General features: G+C 47.2%; 1 protein-coding gene across 3 annotated transcripts in view; it reads left to right on the top strand.

Annotated features, from left to right (window-relative positions):
* adamts10 (ADAM metallopeptidase with thrombospondin type 1 motif, 10) overlaps nt 1-26,344 on the top strand; it is a 54,345-nt gene that overhangs the window by 13,630 nt on the left and 14,371 nt on the right. For 2 of the 3 annotated variants that reach the window (XM_064935288.1, XM_064935290.1), the window contains 11 exons: nt 2,429-2,574; nt 6,110-6,153; nt 6,637-6,742; nt 8,445-8,591; nt 8,753-8,894; nt 9,600-9,707; nt 9,794-9,939; nt 10,390-10,453; nt 10,792-10,903; nt 21,781-21,914; nt 23,656-23,779. In XM_064935288.1, the coding sequence (XP_064791360.1) occupies nt 2,429-2,574; nt 6,110-6,153; nt 6,637-6,742; nt 8,445-8,591; nt 8,753-8,894; nt 9,600-9,707; nt 9,794-9,939; nt 10,390-10,453; nt 10,792-10,903; nt 21,781-21,914; nt 23,656-23,779 (1,273 nt within the window). The remainder of the gene's footprint in view (nt 1-2,428; nt 2,575-6,109; nt 6,154-6,636; nt 6,743-8,444; nt 8,592-8,752; nt 8,895-9,599; nt 9,708-9,793; nt 9,940-10,389; nt 10,454-10,791; nt 10,904-21,780; nt 21,915-23,655; nt 23,780-26,344) is intronic. The other variant, XM_064935289.1, reaches the window with a different exon arrangement.

Genomic DNA, 26,344 nt, shown 5'->3' with positions numbered 1-26,344 from the left:
CCCCTGTCATCCCGTATATGCCCAGGTTGAAATTGATAGATTTAGTCATTGATTAGCGCCTTAATTGGAAGACAATGGCTGTACATGCTACACATGACATCAGAGCTCAGTTTCTCCGCTTCACAGAGATGTATTTTATATATATTTTTACTTTAGTTTATTTAGTAAATATTCTTTTGGAACTGCTGGTACGGGTGTTGTTAGCCCCGAGACAAGGTCGAGGGCTGGCAAACCGTTCCATTGCCACAGTAGCTGCATTTGTTTAAGCTTACACATCCATAACAATGAGGTAATGAGGCACAATTTCACCTGGCAAAGAAAATGTGTTCTCTCGTCTTACTGTTGTTCAGAGGAGCCAACAACACATCTAACAACATCTTTTCAAACTGAAGCTGGGAAGACTGCAAACTAGCTGCACTTCGTTTCATTGTACATTTTTTTCAATTGACATTTCTTTGTATATATCCATAAAAATGATGCCAGCTGATTCCTGATTTCAACTGGCTGAAAAACGCTGCCTGCCTATCTGTCTCTTCCCGAACCCTGACCCCTACACGTTCATTACTACGGGAGAGGAGATCGAATTTAAATATTGAAACAATGTTGCAAATGTCGGAGAGACAGACTGCAAGGTTTTTACAAATCTCCGTTGTTGAAAACTAAATGTTACTCTAAAAGAAATGTGAGATAATATCTAGATTGCTTTTTATAGATGAGATCAAGTTTATAAAGTGCCTGGCTGGGCTGATGAGACAGTGGATTGCGCAGGAAATAGGCATTTTAATGTCATAGTGGCGGTAACTTGTGGAATAGACACCGGCTGGAATGCGCATTTAATCAATCAGCATTCAGGATTAGACCCACCCGTTGTATAAAAGTTTGTTTTGTCGTATTGTGAAGAAAGTTTGAGGCGGAACACACACCTGAATGAACTCATGACTCCTGTCTATGTGCACCAAAATTACAATCTGCTTGTCTGAAGTGCCTTTTGAAAGCCTAACACTGTAAGATTGCATTTTATTACTCAGATAGCCATGTTGGCAATAGGGTAATTTGTAAGTCGCTCTGGATAAGAGCGTCTGCTAAATGACTTAAATGTAATGATGTAAATGTAAGCTTTCAAATGATGCCCACCTGACCCAGACTGCGATTTATAGTATAATGAGAATGTTTGGATTGTGTAAACAACAGTAATCGTGTGATGGTGGGGACACAGGTCTGTGTTCCAAACAAAGAGCTATAAGTGTGCTTGCTTCAGTTTCTCAATAGTAAAGCTAGGAGAGCTAAAAATAAAGAGCCTTAGAGTGGAAGGCTCTTTCCTTGAGCCATAAAAGTGCAATGGAATGACTTAGGAACTGTGCAGTTTGGAGAGGTGTGTGGCCACTTGGAGACACCAGTGAGACCTCTCACTCAAACCCTTGTAATTGTTTTTTCTTACCTAGTACAAAATGTATATTCAATTCTTATTACATTTGCTGAATGTATCCAGGGTATTTTCAGATTTCATTATTGACAAATGCTGTGAAAAGTACAGTAGATGTCAAATGCACATAAAATCAACAGTGTAATGTTTGGACTCAGTCTTGTCAGGTGAACTGTTGTGTCCTCACCTTTTGGTCTGATAATTTCACCAATTGCTACCATGGTCATGCATATGGTTTTAATATTTCTTCTGTAAGAAACATTTCATTTTGGCCCTATCCATATGGGCCATTTCCACGAGTTTAAGGGGCTAACAACCTGTATGATTCATACCAGATAGCTGCAAATAAGCCCCTGACATTTGCCCCGGGTACACAGTATGTCATCTGACAAATAAACAAGTGCCATGATCATTAGCAGTAGTATTAGTATTATTCTTGCCGTTCGGTCTGTTGAGATTGGGGTAAGACCAAAAGTTGTCTCCCAGAGCAGAGACTTCCAGCTGAAAACTGCCCCTGGAAAACAAAACAGGCCAGCCAGCCCACTGAGCCCAGAGATGGATTGTGGGATATGACAATTACTAGTTATGTCATCACCATGTGCATTCCTGTGTTACGAGCATACTCAGCTGTAGCCAGGAGAGTATTCCCTCCCCCTGCCAGGGCGGCTAATGGCAGAGGGACAGCATAGCAGTAGAAGCTCCTGTCCTCATCAGTCCAGTTCAATAGCCTCGTGGCAGAGGGCTGGGCTGCCCAATACTAGGCTCATTGCACAGCTATGGTTGTACTGATCAATTCTGCTTATGTAGGGTAAATTAATTATTGGACCACCTGGGGAATGTCTGTCTCATTACTCCTCTGGCTTATAAATGATTGTCAGGTGGTGGCAGATAGTAAAAGTGGCATATCTATGAAAACCTAAAAGTGATCATACTGTAATTTGATTATTTCACTGTACTCTGTTCCTGAATATGTTGATTTCAGTATTCCCTCTCTGTCTCTGTCAGCCGACTCTAGAGATCAACCACCATGCAGGGAAGTCCCTGGACAGCTTCTGTAAGTGGCAGAAGTCCATCCAGAACCGGAATGGCAATGGGAACGCCATCCCAGACAACGGCATCGCTCACCACGACACTGCCGTGCTCATCACCAGGTCAGGACTCATAGCACCAGAACATTCTTAGTGATTCAGTGTTCACAACTCTTGACTTTCACGTAAATCATTAATTGAGGCCTATGGGAAAATGTTGTGGAAATTTAAGAGAAGTGCACAGATCTCAAGACAGAATACTGATCTAAGTACTGAAAGGAATCCTCTAGCATTGTCAATTGACTTTTTAAATGTTTATTTAACCTCTATTTAACGAGGCAAGTCAGTTAGGAACAAATTCTTATCCGCAATGATGGCCAACCAAAAGGCAAAAGGCCTCCTGCGGGGACGGGGGCCTGGGATTAAAAATAAATTAAATAAAAATATAGGACAAAACACACATCACAACAAGAGACAACACAACACTACATAAAGAGAGACCTAAGACCACAACATAGCATGGCAGCAACACATGACAACACTGCATGGCACAACATGACAACAACATGGCAGCAGCACAACATGGTAGCAGCACAACATGGTAGCAGCACAAAACAGGGTACAAACATTATTGGGCACAGACAACAGCACAAAGGGCAAGAAGGTAGAGACCACAATACATCACGCAAAGCAGCCACAACTGTCAGTAAGTGTCCATGAGTCTTTGAATGAGTAGATTGTCCAGTTTGAGAGTTTGTTGCAGCTCGTTCCAGTCACGAGCTGCAGTGAATTGAAAAGAGTAGCAACCCAGGGATGTGTGCTTTGGGTCCCTTTAACAGAATGTGATTGGCGGAACGGGTTTTAGTAAGAACTGACGCAATATTCTGCCCTCGAGATGCCTCTAAGTTCACTGACACCTTCCTTGCCTCATGGCCTGTCATTTTCGCCAAGTGTGCGTTAGTGTCTGGTCCTGACTGGAGTGACGAAACCTAGGCTGTTGAGTGACGAAACCTAGGCTGTTGAGTGACGAAACCTAGGCTGTTGAGTGACGAAACCTAGGCTGTTGAGTGACGAAACCTAGGCTGTTGAGTGACGAAACCTAGGCTGTTGAGTGACGAAACCTAGGCTGTTGAGTGAGAGTGAGAGAGAGAGAGAGAGAGAGAGAGAGAGAGAGAGAGAGAGAGAGAGAGAGAGAGAGAGAGAGAGAGAGAGAGAGAGAGAGAGAGAGAGAGAGAGAGAGAGAGAGAGAGAGAGAGAGAGAGAGAGAGAGAGAGAGAGAGAGAGAGAGAGAGAGAGAGAGAGAGAGAGAGAGAGAGAGAGAGAGAGAGAGAGAGAGAGAGAGAGAGAGAGAGAGAGAGAGAGAGAGAGAGAGAGAGAGAGAGAGAGAGAGAGAGAGAGAGAGAGAGAGAGAGAGAGAGAGAGAGAGAGAGAGAGAGAGAGAGAGAGAGAGAGAGAGAGAGAGAGAGAGAGAGAGAGAGAGAGAGAGAGAGAGAGAGAGAGAGAGAGAGAGAGAGAGAGAGAGAATCGGAGCACAGCTGCCTTGAATCTGACAGTCAAGAGCTGGGCCAAGGAAGCAAAGTGCAGTTTAGTGAGGCACTCTATTTAGGGGGGAAAACAGCAGTGGAAACACAATACTGTATGCAGAGAGATACAACAGAGCACTACTCACTGAAAAACACTCCTCTGCCCATGCATAGGCCCCTGTTCCTAGTAGCTTGGAGTATCTTGGGATGTTTGGTCTGTGAGAACAGGTTCTTTATTTGAAGAATTTTATCAAAGAGGGATGGAAAATTAAGTAACCATCCTTTTAGTGACGGTCCTTTTATTTCCTGCCATTGTTCAGACCGTATCAGTTACTTATCAGGTCTGCTATGTGTCCATAGGGCTTAGTGCCAGAGAGAGAGAGCGAGTGGTGGGAGGGAGAAAGTGACAGCGAGAGAGGAGAGTGTGTATGTGTGAGAGTCTTTGTGTGTGTGATGACATGTTTGAGTGCATTTTGCTGAATGTACAGTGGGGAGAACAAGTATTTGATACACTGCCGATTTTGCAGGTTTTCCTACTTACAAAGCATGTAGAGGTCTGTATTTTTTATCATAGGTGCACTTCAACTGTGAGAGACGGAATCTAAAACAAAAATCCAGAGAATCACATTGTATGATTTTAAAGTAATTAATTCGCATTTTATTGCATGACATAAGTATTTGATCACCTACCAACCAGAAAGAATTCCAGCTCTCACAGACCTGTTAGGTTTTCTTTAAGCCCTCCTGTTCTCCACTCATTACCTGTATTAACTGCCCCTGTTTGAACTCGTTACCTGTATAAAAGACACCTGTCCACACACTCAATCAAACAGACTCCAAGAGTCTCTCTGGCCAAGACCAGAGAGCTGTGTAAGGACATCAGGAATAAAATTGTATACCTGCACAAGGATGGGATGGGCTACAGGACAATAGGCAAGCAGCTTGGTGAGAAGGCAACAACTGTTGGCGCATTTAAGTTCAAGATAACGGTCAATCACCATCGGTCTGGGGCTCCATGCAAGATCTCACCTCGTGGGGCATCAATGATCATGAGGAACGTGAGGGATCAGCCCAGAACTACACGGCAGGAGCTGGTCAATGACTTGAAGAGAGCTGGGACCACAGTCTCAAAGAAAACCATTAGTAACACTACGCCGTCATGGATTAAAATCCTGCAGCACACGCAAGGTCTCCCTGCTCAAGCCAGCGCATGTCCAGGCCCATCTGAAGTTTGCCAATGACCATCTGGATGATCCAGAGGAGGAATGGGAGTAGGTCATGTGGTCTGATGAGACAAAAATAGAGCTTTTTGGTCTAAACTCCACTCGCTGTGTTTGGAGGAAGAAGAAGGATGAACAACCCCAAGAACACCATCCCAACCATGAAGCATGGAGGTGGAAACATTATTCTTTGGGGATGCTTTTCTTCAAAAGGGACAGGACGACTGCACCGTATTGAGGGGAAGATGGATGGGACCATGTATCGCGAGATCTTGGCCAACAACCTCCTTCCCTCAGTAAGAGCATTGAAGATTGGTTGTGGCTGGGTCTTCCAGCATGACAACGACCCAAAACACACAGCCAGGGCAACTAAGGAGTGGCTCCGTAAGAAGCATCTCAAGGTCCTGGAGTGGCCTAGCCAGTCTCCAGACCTGAACCCAATAGAAAATCTGTGGAGGGAACTGATCGTCCGTATTGCCCAGCGACAGCCCGGAAACCTGAAGGATCTGGAGAAGGTCTGTATGGAGGAGTGGGCAAAATCCCTACTGCAGTGTGTGCAAACCTTGTCAAGAACTACAGGAAACATATGATCTCTGTAATTGCAAACAAAGGTTCCTGTACCAAATATTAAGTTCTGCTTTTCTGATGTGACATGCAATGAAATGCAAATGAATTACTTAAAAATCATACAATGTGATTTTCTGGAATTTCGTCTCTCACAGTTGAAGTGTACCCATGATACAAATTATAGACCTCAAAATGCTTTGTAAGTAGGAAAACCTGCAAAATCGTCAGTGTATTAAATACTTGTTCTCCCCACTGTATGTTTTAGTGTGAGTGCGTGTCAGGGTGTGGACGCACCGACTGCCAGAGGATTCATTTTAGTAAACGGTTTATTTTCCTTCCTGTTCCCAGGTACGACATCTGCATCTACAAGAACAAGCCATGTGGAACCCTAGGTAGGACCTTTGGTTAAACCTGCCCGCACAGCCCAGGAGAGGGCTAACCCTGGGCACACACTGCACACACACACAGGCTGCTTGTTGGGAAGCACTGGGCTTCAGTGTCAGACTGTATATAATCTAGCGATGCCAGGGGAGGGGATGTGACTCAGGAAACTGCCCTCATTTGGACTTTGCACTCCCTCACTATTAAGTAGCTACCTACCATATCTCTGCTGCAGCTGACTGACCAGCATGACTGACCAGCATGACTGACCAGCATGACTGACCAGCATGATTGACCAGCTGACTGACCAGCTGACTGACCAGCATGACTGACTAGCACAGTCTTCAAATGACATGTAGATGCAGAATTGTAGGTTTTAGTTAAGCATGTAACTATGTATTTTTTACTTGTATCACCCCTGAATGTGCTTCAGAATGCATGAATTGGAATTGACATGTATGTTAGAGACCGTATTGTGTGTCACTCTATCCCAGGTCTAGCTCCAGTGGGGGGGATGTGTGAGCCAGAGAGGAGCTGCAGTATCAACGAAGATATCGGGCTGGCCACAGCTTTCACCATCGCCCACGAGATAGGACACACGTAAGGCGCTCACCTATATCACCCTAATGTCCCTCATCACTGGGGCCCTGACTTGTCCCTGACATTCAGGGCCCCAGTAACAGTTATAGTCTTCATCACCTTTGACAAACCCTTTGGTCTTTAGGCTCAGCTTCTGCTTTATGGATCTTGGCTGTTTCAATAAACCACTCTTTCAATGGTGTTACCTGTGACCCCTCATAGGAAACCCTGCCCCAACTCTCACCCAACTCGCCCATACCCCCCACCCCTGCGCTGACCTGGGCTAAACTGGCCCTGCCTCTCACCCAACTTGCCCATACCCCCCACCCCTGCGCTGACCTGGGCTAAACTGGCCCTGCCTCTCACCCAACTCGCCCATACCCCCCACCCCTGCGCTGACCTGGGCTAAACTGCCCCTGCCTCTCACCCAACTCGCCCATACCCCCCCACCCCTGCTCTGACCTGGGCTACACTGGCCCTGCCTCTCACCCAACTCACCCATACCCCCCACCCCTGCTCTGACCGGGGCTAAACTGGCCCAGCCTCTCACCCAACTCGCCCATACCCCCCACCCCTGCGCTGACCTGGGCTAAACTGGCCCTGCCTCTCACCCAACTCTCCCATACCCCCCACCCCTGCGCTGACCTGGGCTAAACTGGCCCAGCCTCTCACCCAACTCGCCCATACCCCCCACCCCTGCGCTGACCTGGGCTAAACTGGCCCAGCCTCTCACCCAACTCGCCCATACCCCCCACCCCTGCGCTGACCTGGGCTAAACTGGCCCTGCCTCTCACCCAACTCGCCCATACCCCCACCCTGCGCTGACCTGGGCTAAACTGGCCCTGCCTCTCACCCAACTCGCCCATACCCCCCACCTCTGCGCTGACCTGGGCTAAACTGGCCCAGCCTCAGTGTGAGATTGCTGTTAGATTAGAGCTGGACAAGAGGGAGAACTTATTTCCATCAATACACAACTTGTTAATAGCTTTATGTTTTCTTTGTCATATTTATAACAAGTGGAACAAGTTACGAGTGTGGCAGGTACCGTGTATCATTCTGGGCCTACCTCCGGGCCTGGCAGTAGGCATGGCTTTTGTGCCTTCCCTCCAAGACACTTTGTTTTACTTGCTGGCCTGGCGTACCAGCCGATCTGCCTCACTTAGTCATGCATACATATTTATCTAGGCGTATGCCTGAGTAACATCGGACATGCTTCACTGGACATGCTTGTCATTTCCAAACCTCTTCATACCCTGCCATGAAAGAGAATTCTGTTAGATTTGCTCTGATATTTTACTTTCAAAAGCCATGACTTGGTATCATTTTTGAAAGTCCACTAAGTAATTGAGTGTGCCATTTACCTACGTGTGGACACCGGCCTCTGAGGTATTTTCACAGGTGGCAAACCCATTGGTGCTCCCCCCTAATGGCTAGTCCAGGTACCTTTGAACTGGATGGGGTGCTTGTACCCTGGGGCTGTCTAGACGGTGGGCCTTCCTGTGTCAGACAGAGAGAGCAGAGCACAGAGACACTTTGTTGTCTGTTAAAATCTGCACAGGCCCAGTTCCGCACTCATGGTGTTAATATGATTCTAACAGGGAGAGGATATTTGAGCAAAACATTTCCTTTTACTCGATACATCACTAATACCCCCAATAACTTTTGCACTCATGCTCAGTCGCCCAGGAGATATATCAACGCAGTACCGTCTGTCTCCCTGCAGGTTTGGGATGAACCATGACGGAGTGGGCAACGCCTGTGGCTCCCGCAGTCAGGAGACAGCCAAGCTGATGGCTGCACACATCACCATGAAGACCAACCCCTTCGTCTGGTCCGCCTGCAGCCGAGACTACATCACCAACTTCCTGGAGTGAGTCTGACACTCACCTCCAATACACAGGATATTAAAGGGAGTTGCAGGGTTTGTTATGTGTGGACAGTGGGATAGATTAACTAGCTTAGTACATTGTGGGTGAGGTCCATGTTTGTGGGGCCCGTTTTCATTCTAGTCTCCTGTTTGTTTCCCTACAGCTCAGGTATGGGTTCATGCCTCAACAACGTCCCACCGAAGCAGGAGTTTGTGTACCCCACCACGGCCCCCGGCCAGGCCTACGATGCAGACGAGCAGTGCCGCTTCCAGTACGGAGTGAAGTCTCGGCAGTGTAAATACGGGGTACCTACTCACCTTCCTCTTCTAACTCGCCTGATAAGGCTGTATGGTCCTTTTTAGCTGACAGATCCATTCAGTACTATGTGTGTGACCATGTAGAAATTATACTGACCCAAATCTTCTGATCCATCAGTCCCGCCTGCCCCTACTCCAGAGCAGACATGCGTCTCTCCTCTCCACCGTTTGTAGGCCAGCTCTCCTCTCCTCTCTGGCATATCTCTAGCTCTCTGCCCACTGTGATCAGTGCAGCATGAAGGCAGACAGAGTAGCCACTGGATATACTGCTATTTATTTGTCTCCTAGCTAGAGTTGACATGTTCTTTTTAACCAGTCCAATTGGTTTTTGGCCCCATGTTGAAGAGTTTATGAAGAAGTCTTGTGCTATCTTTATTGTATGACATATTTTTATTAGATGGTCTATTTTATTGGCCCAACAGCTGAGTGAACAGACATCTGGCACAAAATAGTACTTTATAGTGTCATTATCATTGATACTATGCAGTCAGTACAATAAAATACAGTGCCATAGGTTATTGCCGTTGTAAAAGCCTTAAATACATTAGCACCACAGAGCCCAGAAGTAGTTGAACCAACCGCTGGTGCCGTCTGCTCTGGGTCAGTGGGCCCTCTTGGCTGGGCTCATCAGGGCCTGTTGTCTCTATATGGTCTGAAATGGACACACTCTGACAGCTCTCCCTGTGTCTGCAGGAAGTCTGCAGTGAGCTGTGGTGCATGAGCAAGAGCAACCGCTGCATCACCAGCAGCATACCCGCTGCAGAAGGAACCATCTGTCAAACCAATACCATAGAGAAAGGGGTAAACACTGGAATGTTCCATGATCAGCAGAAATGGGGGGGGGGGGGTGTTTGGTTTTTATTTCATTAGTCTTCTGTGTGTTACAGTGGTGTTATAAGAGGGTGTGTGTGGCCTACGGGACCCGGCCAGAGGGCGTGGACGGCGGGTGGGGTCTCTGGACCCCCTGGGAGGAGTGTAGCCGTACCTGTGGGGGAGGAGTGTCCTCCTCCATCCGCCACTGTGACAGCCCCAGGTGAGTGGTGCTGCAGATGGATGGGGATGTGGATCTCAACTCTGGCCATAGGACGGACAGTAGGCAGTGAATTCACAGCCACTGTAGAACTGTAAAGCCATTGGGTTGTGTCTGGCTGGCTCTTCCTAACTTGTTTGTGGAGGATGATAGATGCCAGTCTACCACCAATCATTTTAACATCCCACTATGATCACCCTCGTGCAACAATGACAGCCGTATTAAATGATATCAACATAGACCGTGGCAAACTGACTTTTTTCTGGTGTTTTTACTGAGGAATTCATCTAATTGACTTGGATAGCAGAGTAATAAAAATACAGACTGTCAGAGATTGAAAGAGGGTGGTAGAGCGAGGCTAGCCAGGCGGGAGGAGAATAGAGCCCAGTGTGATTGGGGAGTTATTGTTCAATTGCACTCAGATGTGTTTTGCCTCTGCTTTTCTGGTTCCAGGCCAACGATTGGTGGAAAGTATTGTCTGGGAGAGAGGAAACGCTTCAGATCGTGCAATATTGATGTGAGTGGGGGAGCAGAGCAGAGTGGAGAAGTAGCTCCCTCTGAGAGGCCTACAGTACCATCACCATACTCATCCTGGCCCGGCCCAACTCTACAGCTCTCAGACTGACCTAATTAACAGCAGCCTACCCAGCCCAGAACTAATTCCCTCAGTGTGTGTGTGTGTGTGTGTGTGTGTGTGTGTCCAAGTGTGCGTTTGGTGGAGTGTAGAGGCTTACTTTAAATGACTGCTGGGAGCAAAAGAGACAGGGGAGGGGATAAAGTGGATGTCTGATGTTGAGAGGCCTGAGATTTGACTGACACAGAGCTGATCTCTGCCCCTCTGTGTGTCTGTCTCAGGAGTGTCCTGCAGGCTCTCAGGATTTCCGGGAGATTCAGTGCGCCGATTTCGACAGCGTTCCTTTCCGGGGGAAATTCTACACCTGGCAACCCTACAGAGGAGGTGCGTACAGTAAGTGTGTGTCACCCTCCTCCACAGCAGACTGGGATACATCATTACAGAGGTAACTACACTGTCTGCTCGGTGGTCATTTCAGGTTGAAAACGTCTGTAGACAGTCTGCAGATATGGAGAAAGCTGACACATCTGCCTGTGAGTTCACAGAGAGAGAATAGTGCAACAGCACATGAGGAGAGCTGAGCAGGAGAGTGCTGCCAGACCGTGGGCCCAGAAAGGGAAGAGGGGAGAGCTGAAAAGAAGAGAGGAGAGGAGAAGGGGAGAGACAAGGAGAGGGGAAAGCTGCAGACAATCTCCTGTCTGGCTAGAATTCCTGTGCTTGATGAGCGCTGCTCTGGATGCGAAAGATAAATACTTTCGACGACATAGCTGCTTTTAATCTACCAGTCCAATAACATAATGGCTTACAGAGGGGCCCTCTCCAACTCCAGGCAACAAGTGCTCCTTTCATCAAGTCAGCTGATTTTACAATGGAAATCCCTTGCAGCTGTTAAAATACGAGTTGTGCCACAGTCTGCCCTGCGTTAGGGCCATATCACACATCCCAGCCCCCTTCTCTCTACTCACTCACTCACTCTCTTTCTACATTCCTCCCTATTTCTCCCTCTCTATTCTGCTTTCTTTCCCCCTCTCTCTTGCTCTTTCCTCTCTCCTCTCTGCTGCCTCTCTCTTTCCGTCTGTCCTGTAGTTGGACACCTCTAGCAGACCATCGGGCTCGGCTCAGACAGCCAAGGATAGTTCATTAAAAAAAGCGTGCAGCGTTTTAGCAGTCATATACATTTTTTTCTGAGGCATAAGCCATCCACATTGTTGCGCTTGGTCCAACAACTTTCGCAGGCTGCCTTCCTTCAGCAGGCCCCCCAAGTCAGTCAACCCCCTTCCATCCATCCAGCCTACAAACCTGCTTAGCTTCAGACTGGAGGCAAGCCTGCCAAAGCACAGCACCATGGGAGTTTGAGTTTTCCATCATCCCACAGCTTTGTTATCCGCAAGCCTAACAGGCAGCACATACTGTACCTGTTGCAGCGGTGCCAGCACAAACAGAGCCCAAAAGAGATTTCAACAACTTTTCAAACAGTGGAACTAGCTGGAAATGGGTATACTTGGCTTGTACACAGCCATGGCAGTATTAGATGATTTGTCACAGCCTATAAAGTGATATGTTAGACTATGGGCTGCTCTCCCAGCTCACAGGGGGGTTGTGGGCTGTGATGCCAGAGCACCCTGGCTAAGAGAGAGGCTTCATGGGAGGCCAGTGGAAAGGCACTCTGCTGCCTGATCCTGACTGTCAGCTGGTTCCACTGTGCTGCCTACCTGGTCCTGACTGTCAGCTGGTTCCACTGTGCTGCCTACTTGGTCCTGACTTGTCAGCTGGTTCCACTGTGCTGCCTACCTGGTCCTGACTGTCAGCTGGTTCCACTGTGCTGCCTGCCTGGTCCTGACTGTCAGCTGGTTCCATTGTGCTGCCTGCCTGGTCCTGACTGTCAACTGGTATCATTGTGCTGCCTGCCTGGTCCTGACTTGTCAACTGGTTCCACTGTGCTGCCTACCTGGTCCTGACTGTCAGCTGGTTCCATTGTGCTGCCTGCCTTGGTCCTGACTGTCAGCTGGTACCATTGTGCTGCCTACCTGGTCCTGACTTGTCAGCTGGTTCCTCTGTGCTGCCTACCTGGTCCTGACTTGTCAGCTGGTTCCACTGTGCTGCCTGCTGGTCCTGACTTGTTAGCTGGTTCCACTGTGCTGCCTACCTGGTCCTGACTGTCAACTGGTTCCATTGTGCTGCCTGCCTGGTCCTGACTTGTCAGCTGGTTCCACTGTGCTGCCTACCTGGTCCTGACTTGTCAGCTGGTTCCACTGTGCTGCCTACTTGGTCCTGACTGTCAGCTGGTTCCACTGTGCTGCCTACCTGGTCCTGACTTGTCAGCTGGTTCCACTGTGCTGCCTACCTGGTCCTGACTTGTCAGCTGGTTCCACTGTGCTGCCTACCTGGTCCTGACTTGTCAGCTGGTTCCACTGTGCTGCCTACCTGGTCCTGACTGTCAGCTGGTTCCACTGTGCTGCCTACCTGGTCCTGACTTGTCAGCTGGTTCCACTGTGCTGCCTGCCTGGTCCTGAATTTTGCTGGTTCCACTTATTTCTAGTCTCACATGACCAGAGCTGGAAACTGTGTTGACTAAAGGTCCTGTGGCTGGTTAAAGTGAGAAAATGGCTGTGTTGTGATGTATGTGTGTTGCATTCCACTGTGCTGTTTGGTCCTGATGTGTCAGCTGGTTCCATGAGCTGATGTCCTGACTTGCCAGCTGGTTCCACTGTGCTGAGACATTGATTGGCCTTGTCAGCTGGTTCCAGAGCTGCCAGTGTGGTCCTGACTTGTCAGCTGGAATATGGAATACCTGAGAGCACCTGTCAGCTGGTTCCACTGTGCTGCCTACCTGGTCCTGACTGTCAGCTGGTTCCACTGTGCTGCCTACCTGGTCCTGACTGTCAGCTGGTTCCAATGTGCTGCCTACCTGGTCCTGACTGTCAGCTGGTTCCACTGTGCTGCCTACCTGGTCCTGACTGTCAGCTGGTTCCACTGTGCTGCCTACCTGGTCCTGACTGTCAGCTGGTTCCACTGTGCTGCCTACCTGGTCCTGACTGTCAGCTGGTTCCACTGTGCTGCCTACCTGGTCCTGACTGTCAGCTGGTTCCACTGTGCTGCCTACCTGGTCCTGACTGTCAGCTGGTTCCACTATGATGCCTACCTAGTCCTGACTGTCAGCTGGTTCCACTGTGCTGCCTGCCTGGTCCTGAATTTTGCCCGATTAACACTTATTTCTAGTCTCACATGACCAGAGCCTGAAACTGTGTTGACTAAAGGGTGGTGGTAAGTAAAGTGAGAAAATGGCTGTGTTGTGATGTATGTGTGTTGCATTGTGTGTACGTGTTTGTGCTATGTGTTTCCTCGGCCCTAGAGCAGATCTCCCTCTTTCTCCTCTCCCCTTGATTTCCTCTCTCCCTTTCCTCTTCCCCTCTCTTTCCTCTGGCTCTCTTTCCTCCTCTCCCTCTCTCTTTCCTCTTCCCTTTCCTCTCTTTCCTCTTTCCTCTCCCTCTCTTCTGGAATTCCTAAATCCCAGTAAGAGAGCTCAGTCCCCTCTCTTCCTCTCCCCTCTCCTTTCCTCTTCTCTCTCTAAATGAGAGCTCTCTTCTCTCCCCACTCTTTCCTCTCCCCCCTCTCTTCCTCTCCCCCTCTCTCCCCTCTCTTTCCTCTCCCCTCTCTTTCCTCTCCTCCTCTTTTCCTCTCTCCCCTCTTTCCTCTCTCCCTCTCTTTCCTCTTTCTCCCTCTCTTTCTCTCTCTTTCTCTCTTCTCCCTCTCTTCCCTCTCTTTCCTCTCTTTCCTCTCTCTCTCTCTCTCTCTCTCTTTCTCTCTTTCCTCTCTCCCTCTCTTTCTCTCTCTCCCTCTCTCCTTTCCTCTCTCTTTCCTCTTCTTTCTCTCCCTCTCTTTCCTCTCTCTTTCCTCTCTCTTTCCTCTTCCCTCTCTCTTTCCTCTTTCCTCCAGCTTCCTCTCTCTCTTTCCTCTTCCCCTCTCTTTCCTCTTCCCCTCTCTTTCCTCTTCCCCTCTCTTCCTCTTCCCCCCTCTTTCCTCTTCCCCCTTTCCTCTCTCTCCTCTCTCCCTCTTCCTTCCTCTCTCTCTCTCCCCTCTTTCCTCTCCCCCTCTCTTTCCTCTCCCCCTCTCTTTCCTCTCTCTCTCTCCCTCTCTTTCCTCTCTCCCTCTCTTTCCTCTCTCTCTCTCTTTCCTCTTCCCCCTCTCTTTCCTCTCTCTCTCCCTCTTTCCTCTTCTCTCTCTTTCCTCTTCCCCCTCTCTTTCCTCTTCCCCCTCTCTTTCCTCTTCCCCCTCTCTTTCCTCTTCCCCCTCTCTCCTCTCCCCCTCTCTTTCCTCTCCCCCTGTCCGTTTTTGTGCAAGTCTGCAGGATTTCCAGTTCCAGCATTCCAGTTTCCCAGGGAATTTGCTGAGAGTTGCACTGTTTCTGTTAGCGCCCTCTCCTTTCTGTTGTTGTGAGCGTTTGACCCCACCGTGCTGTTAGCGAAACCAAGAGCCTCAGAACCCAACAGCCCTGATCAGTCCCAGACCTTAGGTGGCAGAGGTGTGGCACAGACAAAGAGGGGGCCGAGGGGACAAAAGGGTTGTGTGTCTGTGTGTGGATATAGGGAGTGAAGGGGGGACTTAATCACAATCAGCTGCTTGTTCTCTTGATGTTAGCTATCCAAACTGTGCTCTCTCCCCTCTATAGCCCCTCCACCTCCCCACTCTCCTCTCTGTCTTTGGCACCCGAGTCCTTACAGCTGTGGGAGAACAAACTAACTGTGTCGAACCTAAAACCCAAAATCCCATTAAAATACCATGCGTGGCCATCAGACACATTAGAGCAGCCCAGGGTTTTCTCAGTAATGGAGGGGAATGGCTGGAGTAATTGTGTTGCGTCTTCACCCAACAAGAGGCCTCACGGCTGAAAGTGCTAATAAAGAGCGAAGTGGAAGCGATTTGTTTTCTTGTTTGTGATAACGTTGTGTAATGTTGTAAACTCGACACAGCAGCAGTGCAGCTCAAAATCACATTGTGTAAATGTGTTTGAGCAATGAAATGGTGTGAAAGCCAGAGTGTATGCCATTTAAAATGCTGAGTCTGGTGGTGTTGTCTCTGCTTGCTGCTGCAGATGGGATCCTATAGACCAGGGGTGGGAAGCTCCAGTCCTCCAGGGCCTGACTGGTCTCACACTTTTCTCCATCCCTAGCAAACACAGCTGATTAATCAAATTTCGTTTATCTGTTTATCAAATTCTGCTTCTCTGTTTATCATATATGCATAGTCACGTTAACTACACATTCATGTACATACGACCTCAATTGGCCCGACCAACCAGTGTCCCCGCACATTGGCTAACCGGGCTATCTGCCTTGTGTCCCGCCGCCCACCAACCCCTCTTTTATGCTACGGCTACACGCTACTGCTACTCTCTGTTTATCATATATGCATAGTCACTTTAACCATATCTACATGTACATACTTGTCACGCCCTGGCCATAGAGAGGCTTTTTATTCTCTATTTTGGTTAGGCCAGGGTGTGACGAGGGTGTGCGTTCTGTTCTTTTTTCTATGTTTTTGTTCTATGTTTTGTATTTCTGGTTTTGGCCTGGTATGGTTCCCAATCAGAGGCAGCTGTCAATCGTTGTGTCTGATTGAGAACCATACTTAGGCAGCTTGTTTTCCCACTATGGGTTGTGGGTAGTTATTTTCTGTTTAGTGTGTTTTGCACCTGACGGAGCTGTTTCGGTTGTTTCTTTTGGTCTTTGTTGTATTTAGTGTTCAGTTTATTAAAATAATGATGAACACTTACCACGCTGCATATCCTTCCTACTCCTCCTCAGAAGAGGAGGACGAAAACCGTTAAAATACTACCTCAATCAGCCTGACTAACCAGTGTCTGTATGTAGCCTCGCTACTGTATTTAACCTCGCTACTGTTATAGCCTCGCTACTGTATTTAACCTCGCTACTGTATATACCCTTGCTGCTGTATATACCCGCGCTACTGTATATACCCTTGCTGCTGTATATACCCTCGCTACTGTATATACCCTCACTACTGTTATAGCCTCGCTACTGTATATACCCTCGCTACTGTTATACCCTCACTACTGTTATAGCCTCGCTACTGTATATACCCTCGCTACTGTTATAGCCTCGCTACTGTATTTAACCTCGCTACTGTTATATTCTCCCTACTGTTATATCCTCGCTACTGTATTTAACCTCGCTACTGTTATATCCTCGCTACTGTTATATCATCGCTACTGTTATACCCTCGCTACTGTTATAAACTCGCTATTTAACCTCGCAACTGTTATAGCCTCGCTACTAACCTCGTTGTTATAGCCTCGCTACTGTATTTTACTGTTAAGCCTCGCTACTGTTATAGCCTCGCTACTGTTTTACCCTTGCTACTGTATTTACCCTTGCTGCTGTTATACCCTTGCTGCTGTATATACCCTTGCTACTGTGTTATACCCTCGCTACTGTATATAACCCTCGCTACTGTATTTAACCTCGCAACTGTTATAGCCTCGCTACTGTATTTAACCTCGCTACTGTTATAGCCTCGCTACTGTTATTTAACTACTGTTATACCCTCACTACTGTTATAGCCTCGCTACTGTTATACTGTTATACCCTCGCTACTGTTATAGCCTCGCTACTGTTATAGCCTCGCTACTGTATGTTACCCTCGCTACTGTTATACCTACTGTATTTGCTGCTGTATATACCCTACCCTGCTACTGTTATAGCCTCGCTACTGTTATGCCTCTGTTATTCGCTACTGTTATAGCCTCGCTTATAGCCTCGCTACTGTATTTAATAACCTCGCTGTTATATCCTGTACTGTTAGCCTCGCTACTGTTATACCCTGTACTGTTATACCCTCGCTACTGTTATACGCTACATGTATAGCCTCGCTACAGTTATAGCCTCGCTACTGTATTTAACCTCGCTACTGTATATAGCCTCGCTACTGTATTTAACCTATACTGTTATAGCCTCGCTACTGTTATAGCCTGCTACTGTATTTAACCTCGCTACTGTTATAGCCTCGCTACTGTATTTAACCTCGCTACTGTTATAGCCTCGCTACTGTTATACCTCGCGCTACTGTTATAGCCTCGCTACTGTATATACCCTCGCTACTGTTATCGCTACTGTATTTAACCTCGCTACTGTATATACTGTTATCGCTACCTCGCTACTGTATATACCTCGTTATATAGCCTCGCTACTGTATGTAGCCCGCTGTTATACCCTCGCTACTGTTATAGCCTCGCTACTGTATTTTAACCTCGCTGTATATAGCCTCGCTACTGTTATAGCCTCGCTACTGTATATAGCCTCGCTACTGTATATAGCTACTGTTATAGCCTGTATTCGCTACTGTTATAGCCTCGCTACTGTTATAGCCTCGCTACTGTTATAGCCTCGCTACTGTATTTAACCTCGCTACTGTATTTAACCTCGCTACTGTTATAGCTCGCTACTGTTATAACCTCGCTACTGTTATAGCCTCGCCTGTTCGCTACTGTTATAGCCTCGCTACTGTTATAACCTCGCTACTGTATATAACCTCGCTACTGTATATAGCCTCGCTACTGTTATAGCCTCGCTACTGTTATATACCTCGCTACTGTTATAGCCTCGCTACTGTATTTAACCTCGCTACTGTTATACTAGTTATAGCCTCGCTACTGTATTTAACCTCGCTACTGTTTTAACCTCGCTACTGTATTTAACCTCGCTACTGTTATAGCCTCGCTACTGTTATAGCCTCGCAACTGTTATACTGTATTTAACCTCGCTACTGTTATAGCCTCGCTACTGTATTTAACCTCGCTACTGTTATAGCCTCGCTACTGTTATAGCCTCGCTACTGTATTTACCCTTGCTGCAACTGTTATAGCCTTGCTGCTGTATTTAACCTCGCTACTACTGTATATACCTATATACCCTCGCTACTGTTATACCGCTTACTGTATTTACCCTCGCTACTGTATATACCCTGCTACTGTATATATCCCGCTACTGTTATAACCTCGCTACTGTTATACCCTCGCTACTGTTATATACCCTCGCTACTGTATTTAGCCTCGCTACTGTATTTAACTGTATTTAACCTCGCTACTGTTATAGCCTCGCTACTGTTATACCCCTACTGTTATAGCCTGTACTGTTAGCCTCGCTACTGTTATAGCCTCGCTACTGTTATAGCCTCGCTACTGTTATAGCCTGTACTGTTAACCCTCTACTGTTATAGCCTCGCTACTACTGTTATAGCCTCGCTACTGTTATAGCCTCGTACTGTATTTACCTCGCTACTGTTATAGCCTCGCTACTGTTATAGCCTCGCTACTGTATTTATAGCTACTAGCCTCGCTACTGTATTTAACCTCGCTACTGTTATAGCCTCGCTACTGTTTAGCCTCGCTACTATTTAACCTAGCTACTGTTAGCCTCGCTACTGTATATAGCCTCGCTACTGTTATAGCCTCGCTACGCCTCGCTACTGTATTTAACCTCGCTACTGTTATACTACTGTAACCTCGCTACTGTTATTTTAGCCTCGCTACTGTATTTAGCCTCGCTACTGTATATAGCTCGCTACTGTATTTAACCTCGCTACTGTATTTAACCTCGCTACTGTATTTAACCTCGCTGTATTTACTGTATTTAAGCCTCGCTACTGTTATAGCCTCGCGCTACTGTATATAGCCTCGCTACTGTATTTACTACTGTATATAGCCTCGCTACTGTATTTAGCCTCGCTACTGTATATAGCTCGCTACTTATAGCCTCGCTACTGTATATAGCCTCGCTACTGTATAGCCTCGCTACTGTATATAGCCTTCGCTACTGTATTTAGCCTCGCTACTGTATTTAACCTCGCTACTGTTATAGCCTCGCTACTGTATATAGCCTCGCTACTGTATATACTGCCTCGCTACTGTATATAGCCTCGCTACTGTATATAGCCTCGCTACTGTATATAGCCTCGCTACTGTATATAGCCTCGCTACTGTATATAGCCTCGCTCGCTACTGTATATAACCTCGCTACTGTATATACCTCGCTACTGTATATAGCCTCGCTACTACTGTTATAGCCTCGCTACTGTATATAGCCTCGCTACTGTTATAGCCTCGCTACTGTTATAGCCTCGCTACTGTATATAGCCTCGCTACTGTATATTATAGCCTCGCTACTGTATATAGCCTCGCTACTGTATATAGCCTCGCTACTGTTATAGCCTCGCTACTGTTATAGCCTCGCTACTCCTTTATAGCCTCGCTACTCCTATATAGCCTCGCTACTCCTATATAGCCTCGCTACTGTTATAGCCTCGCTACTGTATATAGCCTCGCTACTGTATATAGCCTCGCTACTGTATATAGCCTCGCTACTGTATATAGCCTCGCTACTGTATATAGCCTCGCTACTGTATATAGCCTCGCTACTCCTATATAGCCTCGCTCTCCTATATAGCCTCGCTACTGTTATTTTTCACTGTCTTTTTATTGTTTTTATTTCTTTACTTACCTATTGTTCACCTAATACCTATTTTGCACTGTTGGTTAGAGCCTGTAAGTAAGCATTTCACTGTAAGGTCTACACCTATTGTATACGACGCACGTGACAAATAAACTTTCATTTAATTTGAAATTGCATTCTAAACTGAAGATCATGATTAGGTGACTATTGGAGTCAGGTGTGTTAGCTGGGGCAAAACTGTGACGCCAATCAGGCCCTCGAGGACTGGAATTGCCCACCCCTGCTATAGAGGACCAGCTGCTTCTCTGGTCAACTCAATCTAGCTCTTAATCATGCTACTGTATGTGTTGTTTACCAAAAGTATTACGTGACACCGAATGAAACATACAGCTCTCAATAACCTCTGACTTATTTCTGATGGTATTTTCATGTCCTTCCCAAAACACCAACCAGCTATGGGATTCTATAGAGGACCTTCACAGTTGCTCCTCTCGCCACCAGCCTGTACTGATGACAACAGGCAGGATGGGTCCATGGACTCATGCTTCTTACGCCAAATCCTGACTCTGCCATCAGTATGACGCAACAGGAACAAGGATTTGTCAGACCAGTCAATGTTTTTCCACTCCTAAATTGTGCAGTGTTGGTGATCACATGTCCACTGGAGCTACTTCTTCAATGTTTTTAGCTGATAGAAGTGGTACCTGGTGTGGTTGTCCTGCTGTAATAGACCATCCGTGACAAGGACAGATGAGTTGTGCGTTCCGAGATGCCGTTCTGCACACCATTGTTGTACTGTGCCTTGTACTGCGTAGTTATTTGCCTGTTTGCGGCCCGCTTGCACAATTCTTTCCATTCTCCTTCAACCTCTCTCATCAAAAAGCTGTTTTTGCCCACAGGACTGCCGCTGACTGGATGTTTTCTGTTTGTCACACAGTCTCGGTAAATCATAGACACTGTCGTGTGTGAAAATCCCAGGAGGGTGGCTCTTTTTGAGATACTGGATCCGACACGCCTGGCAACGACGATCATACCACACACAAGTTGCTTAGGTCACTCGTTTTGCCCATTCTAATGTTCAATCGAACAGTAACTGAATGCCTTGATGTCCGTCTGCTTTATATAACAAGCCACGTGACTCACTGTCTGTAGGAGCGATCCGTTTTCGTGAACGGGGTGGTGGCGTACCTGTCCGGTGAGTGTATATTGTTGTTTACCCAAGAGTATCACAAACAATGAATGAAAATAACAATGCACAGCTCTTCTAAACCTCTGACATGATGGTATTGTCAAGTCTGGGTATTTTTTGTTTACCCAAGAGTATTACGTAACAACTTGTGAAACCAACAGCTCTTAGCCTGCGTTTACACAGGCAGCCCAATTCTGATCTTTTGCCCAGTTATTGGAAAAAGAGCTGATCTGATTGGTCAAAAGACCAATTAGTGGAAAATATCAGAATTGGACTGCCTGTGTAAACCCAGCCTTAAAAACTGACATGATGATATTGTCAGATCCTTGCCAAAACACCAGCCATCTAGTCAAGACCTATTTGTATAATGGCTTACGTGTAGTCCAAGAGACGTGTAGTCCAAGAGACGTGTAGTCCAAGAGACGTGTAGTCCAAGAGACGTGTAGTCCAAGAGACGTGTAGACCAAAAGACGTAGAATTGTGGGTTTAAGTACTTCTAGGTTACCCCCCCCCCCCCACCTCAAATTTGCTGCAGGATCTAATCCGGGATCTATTTGTGTTTGTATTGAACTATTGTCTCATGTTCCTCTTCTCTGTGCTGCTCTGTTGTCCAGGTGGAGTGAAGTCCTGCTCTCTGAACTGCCTGGCGGAGGGATATAACTTCTACACAGAGCGTGCTCCGGCTGTGGTGGACGGGACCCCATGTCGGGACGACTCTCTGGATGTCTGTGTGAATGGAGAGTGCAAGGTGAGACTGCTCCGTCCTTTCTGTCCTCTCATTTAACTCTCCTCCTGGTTGTCTTCTTAAAGTAGTATTGCCTTTCAGATTGTGTTGCTCACTGCTCACACAAACAATGCCGATTGTTCCCCCATTCTGTTGTTTTTGGATGGCTTCAGAGCCTGTCAAGAAGCAGAGTGGCTTTGGACTGGGAGGGGACGAGGGAAAAATGAAATACTCTCGCTGAATGACACCAAACCACAAAACATCTGAATTGTTGTTTTGTGGTTTCCTGCAGCTATGTGGAGCAGAGCTAGATTTCATTAGGCAATTGAACGGCCATCCCTCTCTCCTCTCTTGGGCTTTGTTTGGAGCTGTCTCAGGGCCTGGGCACATGAAGTGGGTGTGAGTGGAAGTGTCTGGGCTCGTCCAGACTGAGAGAGGAGCCTGTTTATCAACTATTCTCCTCTCCTCTCTTACTTGGTTCTGTTCTGTGTAGCAGGAACTCAGTGACCCTCCAGCTCAGCTGGCTGCACGGCTCGCTGCTAAATATATTCACTTCAGCCCCTTTCTCCCACTCTCTCTTTGTTTCTTATTCACTCTCTCTTTCTCTCTCTCTCTCTCTCTCTGGGTCTATCATATTCTGGCATTCTTCCTTCTCATCCCTCTCTTTATCTCTTAATTTCTAGAACTCGGTTTCTTTCCCTATCATACTCTCCTTCTCTCATTATTTCTCACAGTTTCTATCTCCCAGGTTCTGTCCCATTCCTCCCGTCTCTCTCTTATATTTATGGTGCATATAAAAAGGAGAAAACAGCGAGGAGAAAAATGTAAGTATTGTTTGCAGCCTCATGGTAGTTAGGATCCAGAGAGTAAGAGATTTATTTGAAGTGAGTGGAGAGAGAGATGTGTGTGTGCTTGGAAACACATGCACAGGCTGCAGCAGGCTGTCTGCCTGGCCTGGCCCAGGCTCACCAGGGGACACGGCCCAGGGCCCTGCCTGGAACAAGTCCTGCTATTACTAAGGGGAAATAGCTTCCACATTGATAGTTAATGGAACCTAGACTTGCCTGGGTCAACAGGGTTTAAAGTGCCCCAGGGTTTTGCTCCATCCATCCAGTCACATGTTAGAGTTACTGTACAGGGCAGGAGTTAATTTACACCAACATTTGTGTTGGCTTGAACCTGCTGTTGCTATTTGGTATTTTTTTGTATTTTATTTCGGTCCCATTAGCTGTTACCGAAGCAGGAGCTACTCTTCCTGAACAGCTCCAGGTCAAAACTACATCAATTTAAAAAAGGCACACGTAGCCTACATACACACAAACTCTCTAGGTCAAATAGGGGAGAGGTATTGTGCCGTGAGGTGTTGCTTTATCTGTTTAAAAAAAAAACAGGTTTGCTGTTTATTTGAGCAATATGAGATGGGAGTTCCATGCAATAATGGCTCTATATAATAATGTATGCTTTCTTGAATTTGTTCTGGATTTGGCAACTGTGAAAAGACCGCTGGTGGCATGTCTGGTGGGGTACGTGTGTATGTCACAGCTTAGTACAGGTTGTGTCTTCGGAATGTTTCCTGTAGGTGGAGAGGGTGTGTTGTTGACATCCTGTGGTGTCAGTATTTTCATTAGGCACCTGGGAAACATTTCAATCAGCCTCACTTCTGTTGCTGAAAGGACTGTGTGCGTTCTGCTTTGCTCTCTATAGGGGCTAGTGTCTGTGTGCCTCTGCCTGCACCCTCTGATCTATGGCCCTTGTCTCCCTGCAGCACGTGGGATGTGACCGGATCCTGGGCTCGGATGTGCGGGAGGACCGCTGCCGTATCTGCGGGGGTGACGGGAGCAACTGTGAGGCCATAGAGGGCGTCTTCAATGACTCCTTGCCTGAAGGAGGTACAGTTTAGTATACAGAGCAGAAGTCTATTCACCACAATACTGCTAGGAAGGAATCTTAAACCCGTTCTTTGATGCTTACTGCACAATGATGGTCTCTACAGTTAGGGTGGTAGTGTGCCTCTCTCTCAGGCTGGGCAGGCGTGGACAGACGGACACTGGGGGGACTGTTCTGTTCCAAGACTTGGCAACAGGACACGTCTCTCTCTTTAAAAGACCCTGATTGCTGCGTTTTTCTGTCCTCAAACTCTCTGCTCCCTCCAACACCACTTCTAGAACAGGCCAATAACACATACCTCTCAATTAGACTTGGGAATAAAAATGAAAAACACAAATAAAATGTCAAAGAAGAAAGGGCCTGTGTTTTGGACCAGGGAGCTCGAGCAACTTTCTGAGAATGAGATTTAGTTAAGTTCGAGAGATCCATCGAGAAGGATTATGCAACCAAATAGTTTTATGGAAATTCAAAAAATGTGTGCATGCATTTGGATTCTGACATGAGCTAAATATGTGTTGAACTACTGCCTTGCAATGTGAGTTAGGGGACCTCAGACATTTTGAAAGTAATGTATAATTATCTGTTCACATGCGAGCTTTCTAGTTGCATGATCTGCATACTGTACCAGTTAATCATATAGAGTTACTGGTGAATATCTTGCCCTGTCAACCCCTTTCCCTCCCTCTCTCCCTCCTGTAGGTTTATAATGACCTTTTATTTCAGTACCTATTTCAGTCTAAACACTTTGGCCCTGATTAATGGTCTGTGATTAATTGTGTGGAAACATGTCAGGGGAACTGATACAGCCCAGCCAGGCTTACAGATGATGCCAGGCACAAGAATTAGCCATCACCATCTCCAAGAAAAAACCAAGCCAGCCTTAGACACTCCAGAGGTCGCGGTTCCATCGAGGGCTTGTGGTTGGCTCAGTAACTAACCCTAATCACCCTATAGACACTCCAGAGGTCTGCAGGTACATGATACTGGTTCCATCATAGTGACAGTTGGAAGTCATGATACTGCACTAAGCCTAAGCCTAACGTCACCCTGCAACATGATACTGCTTGTGGTCACCCCTAACCCTAATGCCTGTCACCGTGCAGGTACATGATACTGCACTAACCCTAAAGCCTAACGTCACCCTGCAGGTACATGATACTGCACTAACCCTAATGCCTCACCCTGCAGGTACATGATACTGCACTAAGTCACCCTGCAGGTACATGATACGCACTAACCCTAATGCCTAACGTCACCCTGCAGGTACATGTCACCCTGCAGGTACATGATACTGCACTAACCCTAATGCCTAACGTCACCCTGCAGGTACATGATACTGCACTAACCCTAATGCCTAACGTCACCCTGCAGGTACATGATACTGCAGCTAATGCCTAACCCTGCAGGTACATGATACTGCACTAACCCTAATCACCCTGCAGGTACATGATACTGCACTAACCCTAATGCCTAAACCCCCTGATACTGCACTAACGCCTCACCCTGCAGGTACATGATACTGCACTAACCCTAATGCCTAACGTCACCCTGCAGGTACATGATACTGCACTAACCCTAATGCCTAACATCACCCTGCAGGTACATGATACTGCACAGGTACATGATAACCCTAATGCCTAACGTCACCCTGCAGGTACATGATACTGCACTAACCCTAATGCCTAACGTCACCCTGCAGGTACATGATACTGCACTAACCCTAATGCCTAACGTCACCCTGCAGGTACATGATACTGCACTAACCCTAATGCCTAACGTCACCCTGCAGGTACATGATACTGCACTAACCCTAATGCCTAACGTCACCCTGCAGGTACATGATACTGCACTAACCCTAATGCCTAACGTCACCCTGCAGGTACATGATACTGCACTAACCCTAATACGTCACCCTGCAGGCATGATACTGCACTAACCCTAATGCCTAACGTCACCCCTGCAGGTACATGATACTGCACTAATGCCTAATGCCTATACTGTCACCGTGCAGGTACATGATACTGCACTAACCCTAAAGCCTAACGTCACCCTGCAGGTACATGATACTGCACTAACCCTAATGCCTAACGTCACCCTGCAGGTACATGATACTGCACTAACCCTAATGCCTAACATCACCCTGCAGGTACAGGTACCCTAACCCTAATCACCCTGCAGGTACATGATACTGCACTAACCCTAATGCCTAACGTCACCCTGCAGGTACATGATACTGCAAACCCTAATGCCTAACACACCCTGCAGGTACATGATACTGCACTAACCCTAATGCCTAACGTCACCCTGCAGGTACATGATACTGCCTAATGCCTAACGTCACCCTGCAGGTACATGATAGGTTCACCCTGCAGGTACATGATACTAACCCTAATGCCTAACGATACTGCACTAACCCCCTAACGCAGGTACATGATACTGCACTAACCCTAATGCCTAACCCTAATGCCTAACGTCACCCTGCAGGTGACATGATACTGCACTAACCCTAATGCCTAACGTCACCCTGCAGGTACATGATACTGCACTAACCCTAATGCCTAACGTCA

This window comes from Oncorhynchus masou, chromosome 24 (genome assembly GCF_036934945.1).
Source record: "Oncorhynchus masou masou isolate Uvic2021 chromosome 24, UVic_Omas_1.1, whole genome shotgun sequence".
NCBI classification, from domain to species: domain Eukaryota; kingdom Metazoa; phylum Chordata; class Actinopteri; order Salmoniformes; family Salmonidae; genus Oncorhynchus; species Oncorhynchus masou.
The sequence above is the reverse complement of the archived record's forward strand: the minus strand, read 5'-3'. Positions and strand labels throughout refer to the sequence as shown.